The sequence below is a fragment of the Haemaphysalis longicornis genome, unplaced genomic scaffold (genome assembly GCF_048455015.1).
Source record: "Haemaphysalis longicornis isolate Haplotype H1 unplaced genomic scaffold, Haemaphysalis longicornis Haplotype H1 scaffold_5, whole genome shotgun sequence".
NCBI classification, from domain to species: Eukaryota; Metazoa; Arthropoda; class Arachnida; order Ixodida; family Ixodidae; genus Haemaphysalis; species Haemaphysalis longicornis.
The window spans coordinates 53,129,210-53,155,558 of record NW_027526385.1 but is presented as its reverse complement, the minus strand read 5'-3'; the positions used below and the strand labels follow the sequence as shown (position 1 = coordinate 53,155,558).

General features: G+C 47.5%; 2 protein-coding genes across 6 annotated transcripts in view; one reads left to right on the top strand and one right to left on the bottom strand.

The window, feature by feature from the left end:
- The window catches only part of LOC144138220 (BAI1-associated protein 3-like), a 500,259-nt gene that overhangs the window by 315,211 nt on the left and 158,699 nt on the right, over positions 1–26,349 (bottom strand). The window lies entirely within an intron of this gene.
- On the top strand, positions 15,434–25,600 carry LOC144139232 (synaptosomal-associated protein 25-B-like). The gene is made up of 2 exons (XM_077671652.1): positions 15,434–15,779; positions 25,432–25,600. The coding sequence occupies exons 1-2, from the start codon at positions 15,483–15,485 to the stop codon at positions 25,555–25,557; spliced, it is 423 nt and encodes a 140-aa protein (XP_077527778.1). The 5' UTR covers positions 15,434–15,482; the 3' UTR covers positions 25,558–25,600.

Genomic DNA, 26,349 nt, shown 5'->3' with positions numbered 1-26,349 from the left:
AACAGCTACGCGTAACAATGAAGGCTACCACTGCAGTCAGCTGCTGCTAAGGAGCTTGGAAGGGCAGGAAAAGTTCCTTGACAGCTCCAGTCAACTCGTTGACAGCACAAGCCGGTACGAATAGGACCGTTCGGCCCCTCCGAGGGAAATTGAATGAGTCCACCCATTGCTTTATTTCTGCAGAAACCACGGCGTTCACAGCCACGCGCCACCACTCAACCACCCCCTCAACTCTATGGTAGGGCGACTGCCGCCACGACTATCATGTGATGTCCGACCAGCTGCGCGTATATCGCCCTCCGCCGTCACGGTAACACGTGAAGCGTGGAAACCTATCAAGGACAGTGTCAGAGGCAGCGGCACGCCCATTTATTGAGACTGATTTCAAATTACGGAGCGCAGTGGGTCCTAACAGCCACAGCGTCCACAGCAACACGCCACTTTTTCAAAGTATTCGCTGAGGCTGCATCATCATCATCATCATAGCCATCATCATCACTTCATAAATTTCATTTCTCCTTATACATCTGTTGTAGCAAGTTATACGCTTTGCCAGGCTAACCCCACCAGTACCACTAAAGACCATTTCTCTCTCTCCCTCTCACTCTCTCTCCTTGCAGCCCCAACTGGCAACTGCTCCAGTTGTCGAGCGCCTGATTGATTGATTGATTGATTGATTGATTGATTGATTGATTGATTGATTGATTGATTGATTGATTGATTGATTGATTGATTGATTGATTGTGGAGTTTAACGCGCCGACGCTCCACAGGCGATGAGGCTCCGGATAAATTTCGACCATCTGGGGGTCTTAAACATGCGCCGAAATATCGAACATACGGGCGTTTTCGCTTTTCGCCTCCACCTGAAAAGCGGTCGCCGCGTCCAGAAATCGCACCCGCAATGATTGATGATTGTGGGGTTTAACGCGCCGACGCAACGCAGGCGATGAGGCGCGCCGTAGTGGAGGGCTCCGGATTAATTTTGACCACCTGGGGATCTTTAACGTGCGCCGAAATCTCGTACACACGGGCGTTTTTGCTTTTCTCCTCCATCAGAAAAGCGGCCACCGCGGCCGGGAATCGAACCCGCGACCTCGTGCTCAGCAGCGCAACGCCTTAGCCACTGAGCCACCGCGGCGGGTGCACCCGCAATGTCCTTGGGCTAACCAGCACAACTGCGGCGGGTTAGTTGCCGAGCGCAACATTTTACCCTCCTTTGCGCCAGAACATGTGTAAACAAACAAATGACCAAACACACACCCACAAAGCAGCATGTGACGTAACCTTCCTTGCGCGTCCCTCTCCCTCAGCCATCGTCGTTTCCCTCTTCCTTCGGCATCTTTTTGGTCTCCACACGACCACCTGCTCCCCTGCCGCTTGGAAGTCGACCGGCCTCCTCCGCCGACACGAATTAAGTGCTGGCGAGTAGCGCAACAGTGTTTCCGTGAATGTTGTGACCTCCTTGATCTGATAGGGTTTAGGATAGAAAGGCGTCCGTAATCTTTGCTTTGGCTTTGCGGGGGCGCGTGGAGCAGAATTAAGTCTCCGAAAGCCGTCACCACTGCTCTCGCGCGGGGCACGTGCCGATAGAGTCGGCGCGCGAGGCGAGTGTTGTACAGAGCAGCTCAAGTTATGCCTAATTAGCGGTGAAAGTTCGCGACACGTGGGCCTCGGGCACTTTTCACGTCATCGACATCCTGCGCTCGTGGACTCCATTTGAAACTGGAGCTTAACCAATCGGGGGCTCTCTGAGAGACGTCGTTTGAGGAAATATGTGGATTAATCGGCAGCACCGGGGGTTCTTTGAAGGAGCCACGGAGGCGGCGTACAACTTAGCGACAATTAAGATGTCATAGTGGAATGAGAAATAGGTCGTGTTTAGCGCGAACTGAATATAATTAACTGGGTAATTAGGAATGAAGGAAAGAACAAAGGAAGGAAAAAAGAAAGCAAAAGGAAGGAAAGAAAAAAAGAAAAGGGCAGGATGAAAGAAAGAAGGAAAATGAAGGAAACAAAGAAATAAAAAGGCAGGAAGGAGAGCAGAAAGAAAGAAAGGAAGAAAGGAAGAAGGAAAAATGAATGTAATAAATAAAACAGGAAGGAAAGAAAGAAAAATGAAGGCAGGAAGTAAAGAGGAAAGGAACGAAAAAGGGAGAGAGGGAGGCAGAAATTATGCCGGCGCCATGCTACCCTCGCTCGCCTAAACTGATGCTGGGGTAATTTTGATTTTGTTGTATTGGCTTATGCCATTAAAAGAACTGCACATTTGAGATTATGGCTGCATTCCAACTATCAATAATAAAAGCGACCAGTGAAGCATTCCAGGGCGGCAACATTGCTCCGGCGAAGCCAGAGCTTTGGCAACATCGCGGCAACAGTTCCCGGTACCACAGTTCCTGTGACCACAGTTTAACAGTTCCTGGGACTACCGTTCCACAGTTCCAGGGACCACCGTTCCTGAAAACCATTCCGGAATCCACAGTTTCTGGGACCGCAGTTCAACGGTGCCCGGGACCACCGTATCACAGTTCCAGGGACCACCATTCCATAGTTCCAGGGACCACCGTTCCTGAGACCCCAGTTCATGGGACCACTGCTCCTGGGACCACAGTTCAACAGTGCCCGGGACCACAGTTCCTGGGACAACCGTTCCACAGTTCCAGAAACCGCAGTTCCTGGGACCACTGTTCCTGGGACCACAGTTAAACATTTCCTTGGACCACCGTTCAACAGTTCCAGGGACCATCGTTCCTGGGACAACACCATTGGACCAGCAGTACTTTATATGCAGTTTCTCATTAAAAGTGCTGCTGGTTATACCGTTATTTCACGTTAAAAATCACCAACTCCAAAAAGTCCTCCCCTCCTTCTTGCTTTTTAGAAGCCACTATGGCTTAACTTCATCTTTCCGAAGTTATCTTTACTGTTTTTATTTTCGCACCAACTTGTCGTTGCCTTAGCTGTAAAGATTTTGTTGCCCGCACAGCGACTTCCCATTTTCCTCAATCGCTTTGCGAGGAGAACTCACGTTGGTATTCGTTCATAATTTTTATTCTTCGCACATAGATATCATTCAATACACACGAAGCTTGCTTCGTGCCATTTAATCCTTCGGTGTAGTTACAGCAAAATCCAACTACACGTTAACCTTCCAGGTAAAGCTTTAAAACATTATAGAATGAAAAAGAATGCTGCCAATATCCCCCCAACAGAAGGCACAAATTTTACATCGGCTAAACCACAAGCAGTTGACGCAGTGACAAGCCGAAGCCCCTCTGGTCGTTCGATAAGCCTGCGCCCGAACGCGCAATAAACAGGGATACAAAGAGCTTCCCCGCCCATATGAAACGGACCAGGTCAGGATACTACGAAGCTGCAATGCCATGCAAGCGGCTTTGTCATCCCTTGCCCTTTGCAACATCCCCCGCTCCGGTCTATTACGGATGCACGACATATGACACGTGGGGCACCATACGGAGCGCTTTGAGCCAGCAACTCGCCATGGAGGGCGGTAAACAATGGTCCACAGCGCGGTCGTGTTTGAGCCTGGGAGCAACCTAAATTAAGCCGCCTGCTTCACTTGCTTAACCCCGAACGGGCTGCCACAAAGGCACTGCATTTTTCAATGCCCCTACCTTTGTTCCTGGCTGCAGGCGATTGTTCGGTTCAGCTCCCGCGACAAGCTTAGAGTTGACGTAAGCAGGTGAGGTTTAACGGCGTGCGTGTGATAGTTGAAGGAACAGAAGGAGAAAAATTTTTAATAAAGGTATCCCTCAGGGTCGCGTCGTGAGGCCGCTACTCTTGAAAATTGCAATGTTCCGAACATCAACGCCATTTGTTTTTGTTCACTAAGGTGGCGTGTACTTGACACAGGTGCGCGATGGGTGACATTTAGGTTTTCTCGGATTCTTAAACCTAACCTCTGGTCAAATTACGCGCTACGAAGGCCCCGAAAGACAATATGCGGAACGTTTTTCATCGAGAACAAAAAAGAACGAAGGAACGCGGATCCTGTGGAAATAAGAAACCGGAAGATTTATTAGCTCTTCGCCAGGCTTTCGAAGTCCGGACGTAAACGTTCTTTTCTCGTTGCTGTTCCTTGTGACACTTGGTGAAACAACGAAAATTTCTTGAAGTTGCACAGAAAAAATAGAGGACGACATTGTTCGGCGCCGAATTTTGGCGAGAGAATAAAAGGTCACGCTTTTGGTTCTACAGAAGCAGACTACTTTTTTGTTGCTGCTTGATCCAAGTTGTTTGTCAGCTCTATTATATGGTACCATTTAAAATCTCATATAGCGAAAAGTACGGCTTGTAAACTGAGCTGGCTGTAATACTAGAAAGATATCTCGGGACAAGGCAATTGTGGCACAGTACATACCGCCCATTGCTTCCAGACTAGCTGAATGTTAATAAAATACATCCCTTATAGACACAAAATTTACCGCGCCCACTGTTAAGAGATAACACGTACTGTTTCAAAAATACCCAAAATTCCCCGAAAAAGTCTCAAAACATTCCGTTAAACCTCGTAAAATGGAGATACGAAAAAAATGCGAATTTCTTCGTTAATTTGAGAAAATTGCGAAATCCTGGTTTCGTAAAATAGATGACCAACTGTAGTTTCTTTCGTGTCCTCAGTTCAGTACCTATTTTAGGGTTTCTAAATGCAAGCAGTGCTTGGGTTGAGCACTGCCCTTCCAACCCCGTTTCAGCTAGAAAGCATTATACCAACGGGCAACTGCGGGGGTAGTTCGAATTTATTGGTTAATTACAAAATTCGTAAAATCTGTGTGTCGTTGAATCGACGTGCAACAGGTACTTTCTTCTGCGTCCCGAGCTGAGTATCCATTTTAGAGTGCGTAGCTCCCAGCGCTGTTTCAGTTGAGATTGTGCCTTCCTCTCCTACCCTTTTTCGGATAGAAAGCCAGTAAGTAGCAGCGCGGGCATTCCGAATCCATTCGTTAAATTGGGAACTTCGTTAAATCAGAATTTCGTGAAATGGACGCTCAACTGCTTTATACGCAGTCTAAAATCACAACTGGAATACCGCAAAAATCTAACAAGATTTTTTGTCGTACGACAAAAAACTTTGTTGTGACAACAGAAGTCCTGCTTTACGACAAAGCCATCTGTTGTAACAACACACATTTCTGTCGTATCTGTCGTAACGACAAAGTCAATTTTCTCAACGACAAACATTCCTGTAGTAACAACAGAACTCCCATTTACGCTACTCTTCACAATGGGCCATAATATTCAAACCATGTGTAACTGCTGATGGAGCAGCAGGATCACGACAAGACAGGAATTCGGCGCGACGGAACACATCCAAATCAGGACAGGAACACCACACACGACAGAACATCTCAATCACGACGCGACAAGAATACGACAAGACGACAGTACGGCACGCGAAAATACGACAAACTACAGAATTTTTTTGCCGTATTTTTCGGCTTGGATAGTACGTATTTCAGAGTTCGTCAGCCGAGCAGTGCTTCAACGGAAACTGCGTTTCCCGCCCTATTTTGGCTCACCTTTGTCTTCGATCCACCGGAAGAGACGGGCGGTGTTCGAACCCGGAACCCCTCGCTGTCGCCGACGGTTCGAAAAATTCGCGAAGCAATGCCGTACCGATTGACGATCGCCTCCTGGCCGCCGCCCAAAGCCCGCCGGGGACACAGCTTCCGAACGCCATGCCCTGCTCGGACAGACGAGGATTTCATTCGCGAACAGTACTTACTGGGATATCTCCAACGTGCCTCTTCAACCCTCACCAGGCAAGACGAAAAATCAATACCCTGATGAAAACCCTTCTAAGGTTCTCGAAAACTTCGAAACATGCAAATAATATCAAGTGTCATCTTCAAGTTGAAGGCAGGATGGGAAGGAAGGCAGCCAAAAGCAGAATAAGTGGACTTAAGAGTGCCTTGACGACCTTCCGCAAAAACGGATGATCTTTATAAGTAGACCTGAAGATAAAATAAAGGACATTTTCAGAAAGCTTCGCTTTCAAGCACACCAGAAGGATAGGCCTAACAGAAAAGTTCAGTGCAATCTTTACCACGCCATCGACCATTGACGCTTAAGGCACAAGGACCAAGAACATTGGAAAGACGCCTCCTCCAGCGAGAGTTTTATAGCGAAAGTCCACCGAGACCTTCACATATTCTGTGGGCTTCAGCAGTTGGAGACACACAGCTCGAGTGAGACGTTTAAAAGCTCGGGATAGTAATGCCTTCCTTTACAGACAGCGAGTGCTCAAGCTCTTCACAGCGGCTACAAAGCGAAAGTGCGTGAAATTATGTGACCCCAAGCGCTACTACAAGTGACAAGTACGCAAGCGACGGCTTAACTGTACCCTAAGAACGCAAAGTGACGACTCGGCCCCTCCATTCATTCCCTGTTTATATGTACAATTGCGTCGACCAGCGGAAAGTTGCCTCTACAGTGGAAGAAGTAAAAATTTCGGAGTAGAAGACACTTCTTTAAAACATTGCGAAAGTGATAAAGACTGCTGTCAGAGTGTGTTCTCACTGAGGAACTACCACACAAAACGGCCTAGGTTTTCACCCAGCTGGCTTAAGTGATAGATGCTGGAATTATATTTTTCAACCACTAATACTAAGAAAATTATGTCAAGACTGTTTCCAAAATTTTCGCCGCGAGTCTTGTCCTAACATCACCACAAGTAGCTCGCTCACAGTCCAGCGATGGCTAATGGGTATGGAAGACGAGAAAAAAGGACTCAGCCGTTACACCAGTACCAACAACAACGAAAAACATAAAAAATGTAAGGCAACCAGTATGTCCACATCGCAACTTAAAGAACAGTGTGCAAAATGCCAACTGACCTCGTAGCAACAAGGACAACGACCGACCTCCTGATGGTGATAACATAAATGACTCAACATCACGCGACAACGGGCACTCTTCTCTGTAAATCCTTGACACCGAAAGAGGCGTCAACCACAACACTCACTCAATCGCTCTGTGCACGACCAGGACCGAAGAAAAGCCACCCGTGTTCCGGCTTCGCACAATAGGGAGAGCGTTCCCAGCCGAGGCGAAGGATTTGTTATCCTTGCTTGGATTGACTTGACCTGGCTTTCGGCGCACTCAACCAGCCACGTTTGTGACGTCTACAAAAGAAGGTAGAGGGAAAAGGACTCGTCTGGCTAAGAACGCCCTCCAATCCACAAGCCAGCTAAACAACCCACAACCGCCACTCCTCTTCCGCACCCTCGACAACAGCACACTCGATTGCCTTCGCTCGTCTCCGTAAGGCTGGCTCGCTCTCAGCGCGGCTAAGAAATCCAGCGAGGCAAAAGAAGGCAGAGCCTTCCCCGTCGGCGATGGCGGTAAACGCAGACGCGACAGGTGGCGAAGTTCTCTCGCCCATGTGGCGTGCGAACCCAGTTGCCTCTCCTTCCCCGCCCTTAGAACTCCCGAGCTTGGCCAATGCATACAGGTGGTGCTAATTTAGCGTGCGATCATGAAAGCGGGAGCGTGCCGTCACGGAAAAGGTCACGCCACGTGTTTTTGAACTAGGGATTTCTTACCAGTGGGGTTTTCGAAAACAGCGCTGCAGGGTTGCTAGGCCAGCTAGGCGCACGTGCGGTGCGGGCTGTTTACCGCAAAGCGCATGATTGTAACACAGGGCTGACTTCGCGGGAATATAGTTCCACGGCACGCTGCCTGGACACGAATCTGGCCCTGCAGTACTTCAGCGTAGTATGGGGCGCATGGAGCCCATACTACGCCCCTCACACTACAGTAAGTATATATTTTCTTCACCGTTACAATTAGTACGTAATGTAGTTCCGTTTACATTGGCACTTAGAGATGTAATTATAACCGGTCATACCACTGTATTAATTCCTAAAACATGCTACAGAACTGTGGAGGGAATGCAGCCAAGTAACAGAAACGAAGCAACTGCGGAGAGTGGAGAAAAGAGCGGGAATGTGCACGTTTCTGATCCATACGCATGCGCACTGCGCAGTGAAAATATGGCTAATAGCAGGCAGTGATGTGCAGCATGGGGCGTCGTTTTGCACAACCGCAGAAATTTGATGAGTGAAAGTCGGGCAGTAGGGTAAAATGACAAAGTTTACTACCTAATATTCGGCAATTTGACTTGCTGACGAAGGCACGAGTCCATTGGCCGAAAAGTAAGTAGTAAACTTCGTTTTTTGTGTCTCCTCACGTGGGTACGACTTTCACAAATCTTATTTGACGCGCACTTCCCGAGCTTTCTTCGGTTGTCGACTATATATATATATATATATATATATATATATATATATATATATATATATATATATATATATATATATATATATATATATATATATATATATATATATCGTTTGTAAGTAAAGATAGAGACACACGAGAAAACATTTAAAAAACTTATGTTGACAGACGTTTCTACTGTAGGACCAGCCTTCATTGAAGTAATGTACAACTTATAAACACGGACATTTTTATAGGTGGTGCACTGTAGAACACCTGCCGCATCTATAAAACCTTCCGTGTTTCTAGGTTGTACGTTACTTCCATGAAGGGCGAAGGCTGGTCCTCCAGTAGAAACGGCAGTAAACTTCATTTGTAATATATATATATATATATATATAGTAGTTCAACAGATTCGCCCATTCAGTGTACATTGGTCACTGGGAAGGACGCGATCGAATAAAGGTCTTTTTGCGAAACGCCGTCTCTCAATATATATATATATATATATATATATATATATATATATATATATATATATATATATATAGTAAGGCAATGAGGGGCTCATTGAGGAAATACAGAAAGATAGGTCAGCAGTCTACAACGCCAAAGGAGGCATAGGGGTGTGGTTAGGCTCTTTTTTTTCACTACAGTTAATTAAGTAAACATTTTTTTTAATTATACAGAAGAAAGAAAGAAAGGAAAAACACGCGCCCAGAGTGGGGACCGAACCCACGCCTTTCGATTATATATATATATATATATATATGCAGGGTCGAATATTTTCTAGTTTCTCATCTCCATCTAAGCGAAGAGACTGTTTCAACCTATGTCTTTCTTTGTGCTCGCACCCAGCCACGTGAACAACTTCAATCGTTGCCCACAATAACTCGCTAAAATGTACTCAACCACCAACAGGAAAGTAAGAGGGAAAAAAAATCCCGGAAGTCCGACGGATTTATACCCAGTAACTGTGCAAGCGTTCCATCCAATTTCAGATGGTTTCGTTAGCGCTGCAGGAGGTGCGCAGTGCGGCGGTAACGAATAATCAGAGAGGATTAAGCCACAATAAATCGGTCATGTGTGCTAATCCGGAAGCCGATTACACGGCGCAGAAACCTGGACAGCGAAAAAACGAAACAATTAATATAAAAGGGAAGCGCATAAAAAATGACGTTAAACACAAGCCCACTAAAACTTAAGCCAGGGAGCATAATCCTGTAGTTTCCCAAGAAAGGTATTAACTTAGCTTTCCCAAAATTTCGGTTTTTTTTTATGGTTCTGTGGCACTTCCGAGTCTTTTCCGAACCCTAATTTGCCGCCCAGTATATATAATACCCTCTCAACTTCGCGACCTCAGTCCCATATACCCACGGTTATGTTTTTAACTCCAATCATCTCCTAGACAGTTCCCTGTGGATATCGAACGCAGCGTAACGTGAACGTCTCAATTTTTAGAATATGTCAGAGAAATTCAACGACGTGCTGCTGGCATGGTTTCTTCTTTACCGATTTCTTTCTTATATTTCAGCCAATGTCTCCATCACTTCGTAACCCCAGAGGCGACATCTTAAAATTTACGAGGATACCGAAGCACTTTTGATAGTGTCGTTCATGAGAAGTACTAGTGTCCAATGGCCGAACAGATATGCAGTTGCTGTGGGCGGCACCCTTTCGTCTTGATTCTCTTATGACTGCTCTGAACCGTTCAAAGTAGAAACTATTCTAGGACATCGACCCCTAAAAAAAAACTTCGCCGATGGTAACAAAAGCTATTCTACGTTTCATGAAGTACACACGCTTGGATGAAAGACTATAGCGCCCACAAAGGGACTAAAGTGTGTGCGTGGCCCCGCTTCTATCCCCTCTTTTTCGCACACCCTCTCTTTCATCCCCTGAACACCCCTTCCCCAGTACCAGGTAGCAAGTAGGGCTGTAAGCCTGGATAACCTCTCGGCCTTTCCGTAGGATTTTCTTCCCCTCCTCCGCTCTGCCACTGGATAAGGCACCGCTGTGAGTGCGAAGCGCGGCGCGGCGCGTCCTGAAATCGCGTGTCTTCTCATAATCACCATCACTCGTGCGTTGTACAGCCGCCCAGGTGACCGAGTTGCTAAGGCATCGCGTATGTAATCCAGAGGTCGTGGGTCTCGTCTTCACTTTGGGCGCGTGTTACCCTTCACGTTTTTGTCTTGCATATCCAAAACTGGTGTTCTTCGAAAAATAGCCAAACTACTTCACCTGGCATTTCGTTGGCCAGCTAGACTTCTGCCATCTCTCTCTTTTTTTCTCTCCGTGCGTGCTTGCGTGCGTGTGTCTGTGTGTCTCTAACGATGTATACAGCTCTTGGCAACCGGTATTTATGGTAAAAAATATCACTGCACAAGACGTAATAAAATTTACTCCAAACTTTCGGCCGGGCACCTGTATTTCTCAAGAAATAATAAGGAAGTGGCTCTGGCTATAAAGATTTGTACCCCAAAAGTGGCAAAGAATATTGCCGAGCAGGTAGCCGACCTGGTAAGGTATCCGGAGCGTAGTCTGAAGGCAGTGACGTAGCCAGGGGAGTTGTTTCGGTAAGAAAAAAAACCCCGAAATTTTTTGGAGGCTGCATCTCCCCCTTCCCCTCATTTGGGTCTATATAGACACCGCATTGATGCAACAAAATGCAAAAACATAAATACGAAGAGAGACGGGTTGTTGACACCAATGGTATGATCTTGTATTTTTTAGTAGTTATTACATTGCACGAAAAAATTCAGCTTTGTTAAAGCAGGAAAATGGCTAGCAAAGTATTCGGACGCAGGCTCTCTTTCATTTTGTTTTTTTTTAAAGGCGGAAGATACGCCCCCCGAACAATATTTCTGGCTACGCCACTGTCTGAAGTCCATAAATAAGGTACTCTGAAAGAATGTTTTACCCACTTTTTTTTCTAACATTTCAATAAATGATTGAAAAAAAAACTGTGGTTGATTCCTCTGTCGCAGGAATCAGTCAAACACGAAAGGGAAATGTGCAGCGACATCTGCAGCTGAGCATGATTTGCGTGTCGGCGGCTGTCTCGTGGGTGTGCTTGACGAGCGACGTCCTGTTGGCGGGTCGCTTCGGCAAAGGTGTACTGGCGTCATTTCCGTGACGGATATAGCGTAAGAGAAATCTTGCTGTATCCCGGCATAAAACACGTGCGTGTTAAAATATAAAACCCGAAAACGAACAACCCTAAGTATAACGTACTCCTTAGTACCAAAGGTTGCTCCACCGCAAGAAGACCCTATGTGCAGGGGTGCACCCTTTGCAGGCCGCTTGCTTCGTTGTACAGGCGTCACTTCCGTGACGAATATGACGTTAGCGAAGTCTTCGTGTATCCGGGAATAGAACCCTTTCGTGTTAAAATAATCAAACCACTTCCTCATGCACTTTCCTTACTGCGCGAAACTGTTGGTTTTCCTTTATGTATTCGTTCAACGAGCCCTTCATTCGTTATTATGTAACGCCAGAGTACTCGAAGGACGCCCCCCCTTTCCTTCGAACAAAATTTTTAGCTGTGCCACTTTAATAAAATATTTTCTTGACACAAATTCGCACGACTTCGCGGATAAACACGAACAAGCCCGAAGAGCCACATCGCAAAGCCGAAGAGCAACAAACTTTTTGTCGGGAAAACTTATTCCCGCGCCCTACCCTTCACCGTATCCTTTCTTTCTTTGCGCGCGGCTGCCATCCCGAGAACTCCCGTCTTTTCAGCCGGCCACCATCAAACGAAAGGGCTCTAAGTGTTTCTTTCGCAAGCACCCATCATTAGAAGCAAGCGCCTCGGCTCTCACCGGAGCACTAGGAGGGCGAGCGTCGACACTCTCGCAGGGAAATGGCGAGTGATTAATCTTTATCGAGCCTTCTCAACGTTGTTTATGCCCTCCACCAATAGAAAGAAGGCAGCGACAAACTAGGGATACGAAAACCGGTCTGCGAAGCAAATAAAGGAAGAAACGGAGTATGAACCGCAGCGAAAACGCCCACCTTGCCGAGTTTTCTTCCCGACACATCGGCGAGAAAGCGTCGTATTTTCCCTACATTCCCTATTTTCTTCCCCGAGCTAGTCAGCTGGCTTTCCATCATCGGTTTCTATATCGACGAATGTGAGTGAGGCTGTAGCGTGGGCGCGGTATTTTTCGCTTATTATACGGGCAGTTATCAATCCTCTTCGCGTTTTAGTTGTTTTCCCTGTTTCCCGTTTGCGTATTTTTTCGCGTTAGGGAAACAATATCGATTTCGGTTTAAGGCTCGTTTTGAGTTCTGCACGCGCGATCATAGGGGCGGCTCCAGGCTGAAACTAGATGGGCTAGAAACTAGAAGCCTTTCCAGGGACTTTTTGAATACACATTGTACAAACGATTTATACAAAGCTTTGTTTCTGTCTCCTTTTTATTTTTTTGAAAATTATTTCAGACTTTGGTCAAGCAGTGCTCGCTGATATGGACTGGCAGGTTCAAGATGTTCTTGCTGTATTTTTACTGCGATAGCGTGATAGCATTTCGCCAGATTAAGCGAAAACGTGGCGTCAGGCGTCGGCTGGATTTGAATGCCACCCGAAAAATGCCCGGCAGCGAAGTCATGCGAAAGTGCTCTTTAACGCGCAGTTTCGCATGCTCTTTAAAGAGCATGCGAAACTGCTCTTTAACGCGCATGTGAACTATCTGACCAACTCCTGTCTCCGTACGCTTGGCGTAATTTCCCGCGCGACCAGGGATTTCACCGACCGTTCATGCTTTGTTTCACTGTATCGCGCTCTCATTTTGCCCAAGCTCGACTTTGCTAGTGCAATTTGAAATTGTTTAAGCCCTTCGTCCTCCCTTCGACTAGAAAGGATTCAGAAGCGCTTTACTAGAACCGTGTTTTCTCGCCACTCACCTATGAGCCGATATGAGCACGGTGGGCTTCTGAAGATCCTGAATTTAAATGAGCTATCAGCGAGGCGCTCCAGGCGCGACCTGGCTTTTCTGTTTAATTGTATTCACTCGAAGTTCGACTGCCCTTGCCTCGTAAGCTCTGTCCATCTGCGAGTGCCAAGCAGACCACTACGGCCGCATGGATGCTTTGATGTAGACAGATCAATGAGTTTGGTACCAGCCAGCCGGTGCCAGCTCACCTATAACAATCTGTTTCCATCTCCTATAGACGTTTTTTGCAGCGATTTGGTACTGTTTAAGCGCTCTCTGAAATGTATGATATTTTGAATACGCATGCTGTGGAGAGGTCGCTCCTGCACTTCTCTCCCTGCTCTCGTGTTTCCTCACATACAGCACTACCTTGCCTATCTTCGTACGTGTTCGTACGTTCCTTGCCATGTTCGTACGTTCTCCTTTGCATACTCCAGGCACATCTTCCGAGCCTTTACCGTTCAAAAATGTTTGCGTCTCCTTTCGATAACACTACACTTTTGTATATATCTATCTGCACTTCCACATTTACCAATTTCTGATTTATACGCGGCCCATATTTGTACTGTTTGTATTCCTTGTATCCATGTATTCCTTTGTATTCCTTGTATCCATGTATGTTGCCTGTTCGTATTCTTTGTACCTATGTATGCAGTGCATCACCCGAGAAGGCCCTGTGCTGTTGGTGAGCACTTCAAATAAATAAATAAATAATAAAAACGAAGCAAAGGAAATCAAGTGCGCCTAGGATTCGAACCCTGGTCCAACAGAATGCGAGTTCAACACGCAAACGCTGAACCATCGCTGAAGTTTCGCATTAGCAAACAAAAGTTGGGCCTCGTAAATGGGCCATGGCATTCTACTTAAAAATTGTGTTATAGACGTGTACTAAGGTATACAGGGGTAATTTTAGCACGCTAATTACGGAAGTTTACGGTAATAGCGAATACATAGGGTTCACAAGAGCGATGAAGAATAAAGGAAAAGACAAGAAGAAAACAATGCCCCTAAACTTAAGTTTCCGGAACAACATTTTTTGGGCCACATTTTTCGGGACAGCATTTTCCGGAGCCATTTTCTCCCTTACGGTGTTTTCCGGAAGAACATTTTCCGGAGCTGTTTCTCGGGGAGCATTTTTCCGGGACCTTTTTCACCGGAAACCGATTTTTTTCCGGTGCCAATTTTTTTTTCTCTCACAAGGGCGATGAAGAAGAAAGGAAAAGCCAAGAAGAAAACAACGCCCCTCCGTGGGTATACGCGCCAATACTCTAAAGCAGAAGAATAAAAAAAAAAAACTCGTCCAACCATTCTTAATCATCAAAGTTGAGAGAAGGGTGAAAGCTTACTCACATCAAAACTGCGTCAAAAGTGCGTCAAAACACTCCCTAAAAATTCATCCAACCTTTGCCGAAAGTGCGTCCAATCGATCGTGAAACCTTCCAAGACCCGCATCACCAACGAAAACGAACCCATGCGACGACTTTTCGCGCACTACGAACAATCCAAAAGTATACCGATACGTGGTTTATAACGTAAATGTATACTGTTGCACACCTTTTTCATGATCGATGGGTGAAGTGTTTTATCTTGAACCATTCCTTTTTTCAATTAACCATGTCGACACAGTGGAAGCCCGGCTTCACGCACGCGCCGTGTGTCCAGAGATCTTATCAGAGCTTTTCGGTCGACCAACCGGTCTATGGGGAAATGCATTAGTTTTTTTTTACAGGACGCCATCGGTCCCACCAAGAAAGCTTTCGCTTTAATAACGGAATAACGGAAGCGAAAGGAGATAACGGAAGCGACCTAAAGGAAAATGCACCGTGACCATGGCAATGAAAGGACCCAATAGCGCCACTGGGGGCCTACGGAAGTGAAAATCACCACAGACGTAATATTATACATACAGGATCGCACAGCTTTAAATAAAATGTAATGATTTCGCAATCCCACATGTAGCCAGCCTTAAGTGGTGGCGGTAGTGGTACCACTGAGATGGCTCATACCCAATCAGGGAAATTTACCAGTCTTTCCAGCTTTTGCATTTGCGGCACTAGTCACTCATTTATTATACTGTATATGTTACTCCCCCGCATACCATACGTAACACCCTCCTGCGAGCGCCTTCGAGGTTCTCAATAAAGAAAAGTAAATAAACTGGGGAGCTCCTCTACTTTTAAGGCGCTCTTCGTCTTTATCCGCACGCACAACATCTCAGCTTCCTTTCCGCTTGCGCCATTTTTTTGGCCTGTCCCAATTCGGTCAGCGGCCACCCCACCACCGTCGGAGACGAGCAAGAGAGATGGACGGCGAGACGGACGAGCAGCGGTTCCTGAGGGAGCTCAACCGACTGCTCGCCGAGCCGGAGCCGGACGAGGCGGACGTCGATGCGCGCCTCCGCGAGCAAGAACAGCGGCCGGCCCACGACCCTTCCATCGAGGCGACCCGCAGCCTCCTGCGGGCCGTCCAGGAGGCGCAGGGCGTCGGCATCCGCACCGTGGTCTCGCTCGACGCGCAGGGACAGCAGCTCGACAACGTGGAGAGGGCGCTGGACGACCTGGCGGCCGACCTGGGCAGCGCCGAAGCCGACCTCTCGGAAGTGAGCGGAAGGGGTACTGATAGATTGGAAAACGAACGGGGCCGTGAAGAAATACACGTTTAGTTCATTAAAAATACTTCTTTTCCGTAACAGAGATAGCAACCTTATCGCGAAATTCAACAAATGATCGAGATAATAGAGGAAGCAGAGGAACCAGTGCTGTCTCCGCAACCCCTTTCCGCCGATTCTTCTATGACGTCACCGAAATGCGTCTGTGCGATTGGCGGCAGCCGATGTAATCCTCCGCCAAGGTACATGAGTGGGTGATTGTAGCGCGGCCTCCAGATCCGTTTGATCGCGTCACTTGAATGAAACGCGCTGTTAACGCGCTTAAAACTCTGTTTTTTTTTTTTTGCTGGCCCATATTACGTCACTTCTGCCCATAACACGGCACTGAAGCGCGAAATTTGAATGTATTCAACTTCTGTGTTCCCGGCCAAAAGAAAAGAAACGCCTTTCGCGGCTTGAATGAAGGTGAGTGAGGTACTGAAGGCTAGTTTTTTCGACGCGAACAAAGTTGTATTTTGCATACATGGCCCTAAAAACCGCCAGTTGAGCCTGAGGGTAGGGATAACTTCCCCTTAAAGGGACAGACAACCGATTTTTGTCAGGTTCTCTATCCCAAATGAAAGGGCATCCCTGAAAACACCTTCAAGCGAAACAGTTTTACTGATAGCGCCGTAGAATATTTTAAATGAAATTTTTTCGATCTACGAACCATACATGTCCTCCCACACATGATGCTGGCAACCATGACACAAAGTAGCGTGGCAACATGCTTTTGTCTGTATGCGAGATGAAAAGCTGTATTTTAAAAAAAAAATTGTCACCAGCTTAACGAAATCTCAATTGCAGGCTTTCTTATTCTTTTGTGTCTCTTTTTAAACACTAGAAGCAGCCAGCGGTATGTGTTGATGGCCTACACTCGGGAACAACTTTAAGAACGACAAAGGACGTTGTCCTTGCGCCTCATCACCGCGGCCGGCTGTTACTCCGCGTGGCGCAAGAAGTGCCTTACTGCCAGTATTTTGAACTTGACAAGACGCGTTTTCGTGATTTCTCGCACCTAATCTGTTTTTAAATTTCTGCAGCGACTGCAAAAAGATTAGGTGTGAGAAAGAAGACGATGTTACGCGTTAGGCGCAACCTCGTTCCAAAACGCGCGCGCGCGTTGACATCCGGGTTCGTCGCTTCGGCGGAGTGATACAGCCCATGAGCTATTGCCGTTCTTAACTTGTACCCTAGCATAGTATGATAGCTCTATAGTTTACTCGGAGGCGCCATCTGTTGGGATGGACGAGTGGTGGAATGCTGGCTTCATGTTGTGGAGGTCGGAAATTTGGTCTCCCCGGGAGAGTTCTTTTTTTTAAGGTGCCGTTGGCGTTTTTTGGAAACTGAAAAGGAATATTTCGGCAGAATAAAGGCCACTGACTCGGACAGAGTCGTCAAAAAACGTACAACACATGCAGGAAGCTCCTTCCCTGAGTCTATTTACTGAATGCTGCCATTGATTCTGGGCATGAGGGTTCAGTTAGCCACACTGAGAGCTACCCAGCGGCGACGCGACAGCGTGTCTTTGAAATTTTCAGAAGGATGTTTAAAAATACATATACAATTTAAACTTATACAGATAATTGTGTTAAAAGGTTTTGAATAAGAGAATAAACGTTCAAGCAGTTTCGGTGGCTGCAAGGTTTGCAGGTCACGTGACGAGGACTCCTAATGTAGTGTCACGTTCATACACTACGAACCGCCACCTCTCAGATTTTGGAAAGTTTAGTGCCAAATTAAAATTATTTCTACCAATTTGTTTATAAATTGCTTGTGGGTGCCCCACCATATAAAACGCTGGCTTTAATATGAGCTAGAGAACATATACTCGATCAAAATCGGTTCTGTCCCTTTAAGGGGTTTTCCTGTCCAGAAAAATCTAAGTTTGCGATGGTAGTCCAAACCCCGGTCACCAGGTCTCGCTAGTCACAGGAGTCAAACTGTTTTCAGAGCCGCCAGACGTCCATAACTCGGGTTGGGGTCAGGGGTGAGACGTGAGATTTGTAAGCACTCCAATACCACGTGGAATATCATATGATGTACAAAACAATGTAAAGGTTACTGCAGAACGTGGAGGAAGATAAATTGGCGGAATGCAGTGCACGTAGTGCTAAGAGGAAGAGGGTAAATGCGTTGTTCACTCGCCATCTGTAGGTTGAATTCAGCTATTAGAGACAGGCGATGTTTGCTCATGTATTAATCTCCGCCTCCAAATACTGTAAAGTTCTTAATTTATCACCTCAAATTGTTCTATTTAGAGGTTCAACCATGAATTCGGTGTTGTACCATGCAAGTCGCGGGGAAGGGAAATTTTGGGGTTCACCTTAAATTTTACGTCACTCGCAAAATTGCAGGAAATCAACGAAGGACAGAAAGCAAAAAATGGGGTTCTTACAGTGCTAAGCTCCCTAGAATCAGTCCAGACATTTATGTCCAGGTCAGCTTCCTATACTCCAAATATATCGCTCTATCTACAGAGCACGCGGCCAATCCAAATCACGCCCATTCACGTCACTGTCTGCAGCGCCACGCGAAATCTCAGATCGCCCTCTGTCGGACAGTTTATAGCTCTACCTTGATTGATTGATTGTGGGGTTTAACGCGCCGACGCAACGCAGGCGATGAGGCGCGCCGTAGTGGAGGGCTCCGGATTAATTTTGACCACCTGGGGATCTTTAACGTGCGCCGAAATCTCGTACACACGGGCGTTTTTGCTTTTCGCCTCCATCAGAAAAGCGGCCGCCGCGGCCGGGAATCGAACCCGCGACTATAGCTCTACCTTAAGGCTCGGCCGTCTTTGAGAAACACACCCTACTTTACCGACGTCTCGCCGCAGATGAGACGGCCACGTTGGTGGCTGTGTCCCTGGCGTTGTCTTTGGAAGATAGATAAGAAAAAGAAGCAAGCTGCTGACAAGAGGACCTCGAGGGCTCCCAGTGAAAGGGCTCGTTCTTCCGAGACGACGACGGCTGCTGCCTCAGGAACGGCCTCTACCGGTCTCGGGAGCGACGAACTCTCCGTCGCCCTCACCGATCTCAAGGGAATTGCCCAGGCACGTCTTCGCTCCTTCTCCCATCGTCAGCCCCGTACATTCTCTCCTCTCGTGCGAAAGCGATGCCCTAATTGAACCAAGTGTTGAATTATCCGCAGAAACAAGGAAAATAGTACATTGGCACTAGAACCATTTTATTCGGGACCTTTTTCTCAGGAACTAAAGTTAAAAATTTTTGAGGCCACAATTTTTCCGGACCGCATTTTCCGGAACCATTATTTCCGGAGCCATTTTCTCTGTGGCGGTATGTTCCGGAAGTCCGGGCCCATTTTCTCGGGGACCATTTTTCCGGAACCATTTTATCGGAAATTTTTTTACGTGGCCAATTTTTTGCGTTTTTCGCACCTATCTACAGCTTTCTCGCAGCGATTGTGACTATGGGTTTGCCAAATCATCGCATGTGTAACAAACTCCGAACAAGGAGTACCCCTATCGAGGGAATACGCGTGTGAACGCGCGGTTATGTACCCGCCAGCACTGGAACCGGAATCCACCCGCCATGTTTTCACCAGCGCGGCACGTGTGACTGCAGTTTATAGGTAGGCAGGGATAAGTGGAAGTTTCTCGCCACGTGTGTATTTCGAGGTTCGCACAGTTTTTGCTGAATGGGGCCATAAAGACAAAATTCAACTTTGTTCAGTTTGAAAGCACTAGTCTTCTACGACTCACTCAGCTCCATTTCCGCCACGGCAGAGCTTTTTAAACCGAAAAGCGCAATATTGACCCATTCAAAGTTCGCGCAACACGGACGGCGTACGGGCAGTAGATACGTAATGAGGGCCAGCTCTAAAAATCCTGCACCCCTCCAGCGCGAAGCTTTCTCGTGATGGATTCTTTGGTTGGCCACTCCCACAGTGCGAGTATGTGGTACTCTGGAGGCACGCGCCGCTTTTCTAGAATACCCTCAGAAACTCTCGGGTGTGCACCCTGTAGGCGTAAAGTTTGGATTTGAAGTGTACGGCGCGAATCGGTACATGCTGCCTGGCGTTCACTTCGTCCATGTCTAAATGGAGCAATCGGATAGACGCCGTCTTCATAACGCGAGGGACCCATGTTCGTTCCCAGCCCCGGGAAGCGTTTAACACGAAAGTGTTTTATTCCTGGATACACAAAGATGTCGCTGATGTCATTTCCATCACGGAAGTGACGCCAGTACAACGAAGCAAGCGGCCTGTAAAGGGTGCACCCCTGCACACAGGGTCTTCTTGCGGGAAAGTAACCTTTGGTACTAAGGAGTACGTTATACCTAGTGATGTTCGTTTTCGGGTTTTATATTTTAACACGCAAGTGTTTCATGCCGGAATACAGCAAGATTTCACTGACGTCATATCCGTAACGGAAATGACGCCAGTACACCTTTCCCGAAGCGACCCGCTAGCAGGACGTCGTTCACCATGCACACCCACAAGACAGCCGCCGACCCGCAAATTCAGCTCCAGATTTCGCTGCACGTTTCACTTTCGTGTTTTCCTGATTCCTATGACAGAGGAATCAACCACAGTTTTTCCTGTCACTTCACCCACGATCATTCATCATCATCGGCTTTCCTGCTGGGGGTATTGGCGTACAACAACATCAGTGAGGACACTACTGCTTCCCCTAAAACGTAGTTATCAGTGTTCTAAGTGCACTTTAATAGTTAGCACACTGAGGCTCCAGTATACCATCACCCAGTCACATTTCTTGGCGGTGCCTTAAGTCGTTGTCCTTCAGTCGCACAAACACGAGAAGTCGCAGGAAAGGGGCTGGGTAGTAATATGTTTTCAATAGCTCTAATATTGTTGGAAGTTTGCGATACAACTGATATCATTGTTATCGGGATGACAAAGCAGTCTTTTTAACAAACCAAACGTCAATTGTCTTCATAGCCTGTTTAACGGGGCCAGCGAAAAGGCGTCAGCGCGGCGTGCGGCGGGCGCCGACGCAAACGGTGGCCGCCACAAGATAGATGGCGTCCATACCCGACCACGACGACAAAATCAGGCTTGTTTTGGTGGCTTCTAACACACAGTGTGCTGAGAGCTCTTCCCTGATTAACGTGCACGGAAGCGTCAACCATGGGCGCTGACCGTTTGTTCAACGGTCAAGATGGACGGGACGTGGTACATTTCCAAGCTACCGACTTTAAAGCACGCTGGATAGGAGGTGGTGGGGGTTGGCGAGAAGGATCTCTACGGGGTGTTGAGTAACAACGGGGAAAGAGAAGGGAAGGGGGTAGGGGAGCACACGTAACTGTTCCCGCCAGACGCTAACGGCTGAAATGTTACCAGGGAAGCCTTACGCGAGACGGATGTCTTTCTGTGCGCGTTGGAGGGCGAGTGTCGCAAGATTAACAACCGTCCTAAAGCGCGCGTCAGGGCGCTGCACGTGCAGTGGGAGAGTGGAACGTTTAACAAGTGCGAAGCTGGACGCGAAAATGGAGTCGCGCAGTTTAACGTCCACGTTACCGATGCGAGTGGGATGTAATTTGCGTCCCGACGGGACTGTCGCCTCCTTGTGCAACTATGCAGCGCGTTTTCATTGCAAGGTCATTGCTGAATCAACTAGCCATTGCACAAGACAAGTAGTCATAATTTTGTTTTCCCTCTTCCTACTCCTATCGCTTCTCTGCCTGTCCGTGCGTGTGCTTATACACACTCCCTCTCCCCATCCCTCCCTCCACCCCTGACATGACAAAACGAGTGTCCCGGTGAGTTCTTCTAGTGCGCGTTACGTTCTAGAGTGAGGCGTTGGAAAACGAGTGTCCGGGTGTTTTAGTACCGTGACTAAGTAAAGCGACGACGACGACGACGATAGAAGACGCCGACAGCCCGAGCCCCTAGGGGGCTTCGCCCCTAAGACACGCGTCTAGGTGGGAAGCGAACCCACGCCTTCGGATTAGATACCGGATGCCTTAAGAAGACGTACGGTTCGCTCCCAACTCCGGACGCGTGTTTTCCTCCATTTTCTTTCCTACATAAATTTTAAATGTTAACTTCACTAATCGTAGCGAAAAACCCCTAACTATTCCCCTATGCCTCACTTGGCGTTGTAGACTGCCGGTTTTCTTTTCTATTTATAAATACACACAGAGAGAGAGAGAGAGAGAGAGAGAGAGAGAGAGAGAGAGAGAGAGAGAGAGAGAGAGAGAGAGAGAGAGAGAGAGGCCCTCTGCGGTAGCTGACTAGTTACGCGCTGTGCTGTTAAGCCCAAGGACGCGGGTTTGATTCCTGCCGGGGTGGCTGCTTTTCAGACGGAGACGAAAGGTGCAAACGCCGTGTGTCTAGATTTCGGCGTACGTTAAAGATCTCAAAGAGGTCAAAATTAATCCTGTGCCCTTCACAACGGCGTGGCTCATTGCACAGGTCTACCTTCGATACGTTAAGACCACTAATCTTAATCTGAGCGAGAGAGAGAGAGAGAGAGAGAGAGAGAGAGAGAGAGAGAGAGAGAGAGAGAGAGAGAGAGAGCAGTCAAGACCACCAAGGAGGACATAGGTAAAAGTTCGCCACTCCTTACGGGGAAATTCTGAAATTATTGATTGATTTATTGTAGCGTTTAACGCGCAGACGCAACGCAGGCTATGAGGCGCGCCGTAGTCGAGGGCTCCGGATTAATTTTGACCACCTGCGGATCTTTAACGTGCGCCGAAATATCGCACATACGGGCGTTTTTGCCTTTCGCCTCCATCAGAAAAGCGGCCGCTGCGGCCGGGAATTGAACCCGCGACCAATTTTGAAATTATGCAAGGTTCTCAAAATGTGGACGAAAGTATACGCACCGGGTAGGCACCGCAACCACTATCTGCGGATTACGACTACGATGCTTTACAAATTTAGCAAACGGGGCGAGTAGAATAACCTGGATTTCCTGGTGCATCTGTGAACTGCGCCTATGTGCGTGAACCCTACGCTTAATGGTGGTAGCCAGTGCTGAGCATAGGACGAACGAGGAAGCAAAATGTTTGCAAAATGAGTTGGGTAGTTGGGCAAATGAGTTGGGCAAATGAATTTCATGCTTTATTACAGTGATCCCTTACGTGATCGGTTCGCCCACTTTATAAGAAAATTCGTTTAACTTAGTTTTAACGAGGGGACACATTTTACAGGTGCTCGTTTTTTTCCCCACAGCTTTGCAGTCATGTGGAGTAGCACACCAGCGGTTGCAGAGGCGAACTAATGGCGACACAAGAGGAGGAGGCGACGTGGAAACAGATAGAATAAAATGAAAGTGCCCGACGGCTTCCTCTAGCGCCTCCCCCTGCGAGCGATGATAACGTGCATGCCGGCCACGCAAGGGTTCACAGCACACACCGCAGGTTTTGAAAAGCCCGCACGCATGGCAGACGGGTCAGTCTCATTAGGACGCTGCTCCCCTCGCGCCGGATGGAAAGGCAGGAACGGATGGAGGAAAGATGAGAGGGAGGGAGAAGAGAGAGGGGGAGAGGTGGGAAAGTAATAGGAGGCGAGATAAGGCAGACGGGGAGGTAGGGAGAAAAGGGGAGAGAGAGACCCCCTGCGTTTTAAGTGATGACCTACCTGCATTTCCTAGGCAGAAAATACGCGCTTCGTCCTCCTCGCTTCGTCCACGCTTAAACGCAATTAGTAGAGGCCCCAAAGGCGCACCCTGGGGGACGCCGTGCACCCCCTTTGCGGCAACCACAAGCGCTGGCACTGACCACATCCTTTTTTTTTCTGCGCGATGACGGACTCGTTTGGAGCGCAAGCTGGGGACCACACCGCGACGCGCCTAGTTGCCGCGTTAAATCACTTTAAAAAGAGACCAGGTGGGAAATGAAATAAGCTGTAGCCTCGGGCGATAACTTCCCGCACCGTCATCTTTTGTAAGTGCGTGTAATTCCGCTTGTCATTACAGCCGCGGGTGATAAATGCCAGCATGCTTTTTAAATGAACATGCTGTCACTCGTCTAACATTTCTTTGTATTTAGCATTAGACTAGGCACTAAGCTCGAAGCTGCGCGTTTAACGACGCTGCACACTTTTCCACAAAAAAATCTAGAATGAATTACGGTGAGAAGCAACGTAGTGGAGGGCTCCGGATAAATGATGACCACCTGGATATCATGAACGCGCGCGGAAATCCCCAAACACGGCGCTTCCGCTTTTCGCCCCCATCTGAAAAGCAGGTGCACACCATGGCAGGGATCGAACCCGCGTTTTCTGGCTTAGCAGAACAACGCCTCAGCCGCTGAGCCCCCGCGGCGAGTAACTAGCTAAAAATACTTTGAATTGGATTTTATAAAAAATCAGCAATGAAGTTGTCGAAGACAGGTGCGATAAATGTAAATGCTAAAAAAAACTGTCGTTACTTCCCCTGTCATATGAATCAGTAAAACACGAAAGTGAAGTGCGCAGCGAAATCTTCAGCTGAGCATGATTTGCGGTTCGGTGGCTTTCTTGTGAGTGTGCTTGGCGAGTGACGTCCTCCTGGTGGGCGCTTCGGCAAAGGTGTACTGGCGCCATTTCCGTAACGAATACTGCGTCAGTGAAATATTGGTGTATCCCGGCACAAAACACTTTCGTGTTAAAAAAATATAAAACCCGAGAACGAACCCCAAGTATAACGTGCTCTTTAGTACTAAAGGTTGCTTCCCCGCAGGAAGACCCTGCATGTAGGGGTGCATCCTTAACAGGCTGCTTGCTTCGTTGTACAGGTGTCATTTATGTGACGGATATGACGTCAAAGAAATCTTGGTGTATCCAGGAATAAAACACTTTCGCGTCAAAAAAAGACGTCTCCTCGGGCTGTTTCCTTAGTGATTCGGATAACAACTTCCCAAGAGATGGCGCCCGAGCTGTCCGAACGCAGAAAAATTGAACCGAATTAAGCAAACCTCAAGAGCATCCCTTTTGGGGGGAGGACGATAAAGAACAGCCTGAGGGGCAGGAAGGGGAGAGATTTCCTTACGAGGAAAGGTCGGCAGAAAAACCATCGTCTTCCGTCAGCATTTGCAACGAAGTGGGAAGACACGCGGGAATATCTTCAACACGAAAGTGCTTTAAATCCCGGATACACAAACATTTCAATGACGTCATATCCGTCATGAAAATAGCGCCAATTCAACGAAGCAAGCTGCCTGTAAAGGAAGCACCCCTGCACACAGGGTCTTCTTGCGGAGAAGCAACTTTTAGTACTAAGAACTAAAGAGTAAGTTATACTTTGGGTTGTTCGTTTTAGGGTTTTATATTTTAACCCGAAAGTGTTTTTTTGCCGGGATACACCACGATTCCACTGACGTCATATCCGTCACGGAAATGACGCCAGTACACCTTTGCCGAAGCGACGAGCCAGCAGGACGTCGCTCACCAAGCACGCCCACAAGACAGCCGCCGACCCGCAAATCATGTTCAGCTGCAGATTTTGCTGCACATTTCACTTTCGTGTTTTAGCGATTCCTATGACAGTTGAATCAAGCGCAGTTGTTTCTTAGCTTCTCCTCATAAGAACCTTCTTTTTTTTGAAAACGAGCCGCTTGCCCTTGTCAAGAAATGTTGCATAATCTTACGCTTCTTGAAAATTGCTGATTACGAATCTTTCCACCCGCTACAGGAGATCGGCCACCGGCTGGACACGCAGAACGAGCAGACCGGGAGGCTCACTGCGAGCGCATCCTCGAGCGAAGAACGTGTCCGCAAAGCCAGCAAGAGATCCGAAGAAATACTCAAAGACGAGTAGCGGATTGCCCCTCACTGCGCGGACACCACTATGTCGACGTCACGGACCCGGAAGATTTATTAGCCCGTTTTCATTGTAAACACAAAAATATACTCGTAGTTCGCCTTAAATGCTTGCAACTCTTGTAAAGTTGCTCGATATTCACAAAAGCGTAAAAGTGTTGACGCTGGAATTCGACGGCGTAGGCGCTACCATACGTATACCAGCTCTGGGCCCGCATTCACAAAAAAAAAATATTATTATGTCGCACCTTCTGGTTGCCGCATGACATAACAGCATTTCGCAATCTGTAACCACATGTTTTGCGAATCAACTACCTGGTCGTTTTAAGGAACCCTGCAACAGTTTTTCCAACTTTTCCAAATCCTGAATGCTTGCAGAAAGTAGTCAACCAATACACCCAGTATTTAGATTGAGGGGTGAAAAACTACATCAGCTAAAAATTACTTCCCTATGCCCATCAGACAACTTAGAAACTTGCTCAGAAGATTTTTTGCTTTCTTTCTCGGTCTTGGCGCTCTTCGACCGCTGGGATGACGTCATTACGGCGGTTGAGCAGCTATTGGCCGGCTTTCCTTCAGTCACAGCAATGAACGCATTCGATAGCCACTTTAAAAAGAAAGCGACAAAAGCAAAGCAGAAACGGAAGGCGTATCTGCTGCGACGAGCAACTGACACAGTGCCGCTCCGTACTGGCGATAACTATGTCTTTCCCACTGCTTCCAGACGCGAAGGAGAGAGTGAAAGAGTTTACCAGAAGCTTTGCAGAGTCCCTAGAACGGCTTCGATACT

Bases quoted from the DNA above. Each gene is read 5' to 3' on its own strand.
- LOC144139232 (XM_077671652.1), top strand. From the start codon at position 15,483: ATGGACGGCGAGACGGACGAGCAGCGGTTCCTGAGGGAGCTCAACCGA. The intron at 15,780-25,431 runs GTGAGCGGAAGG...CACCCGCTACAG, and splicing joins CCGAAGCCGACCTCTCGGAA to GAGATCGGCCACCGGCTGGA.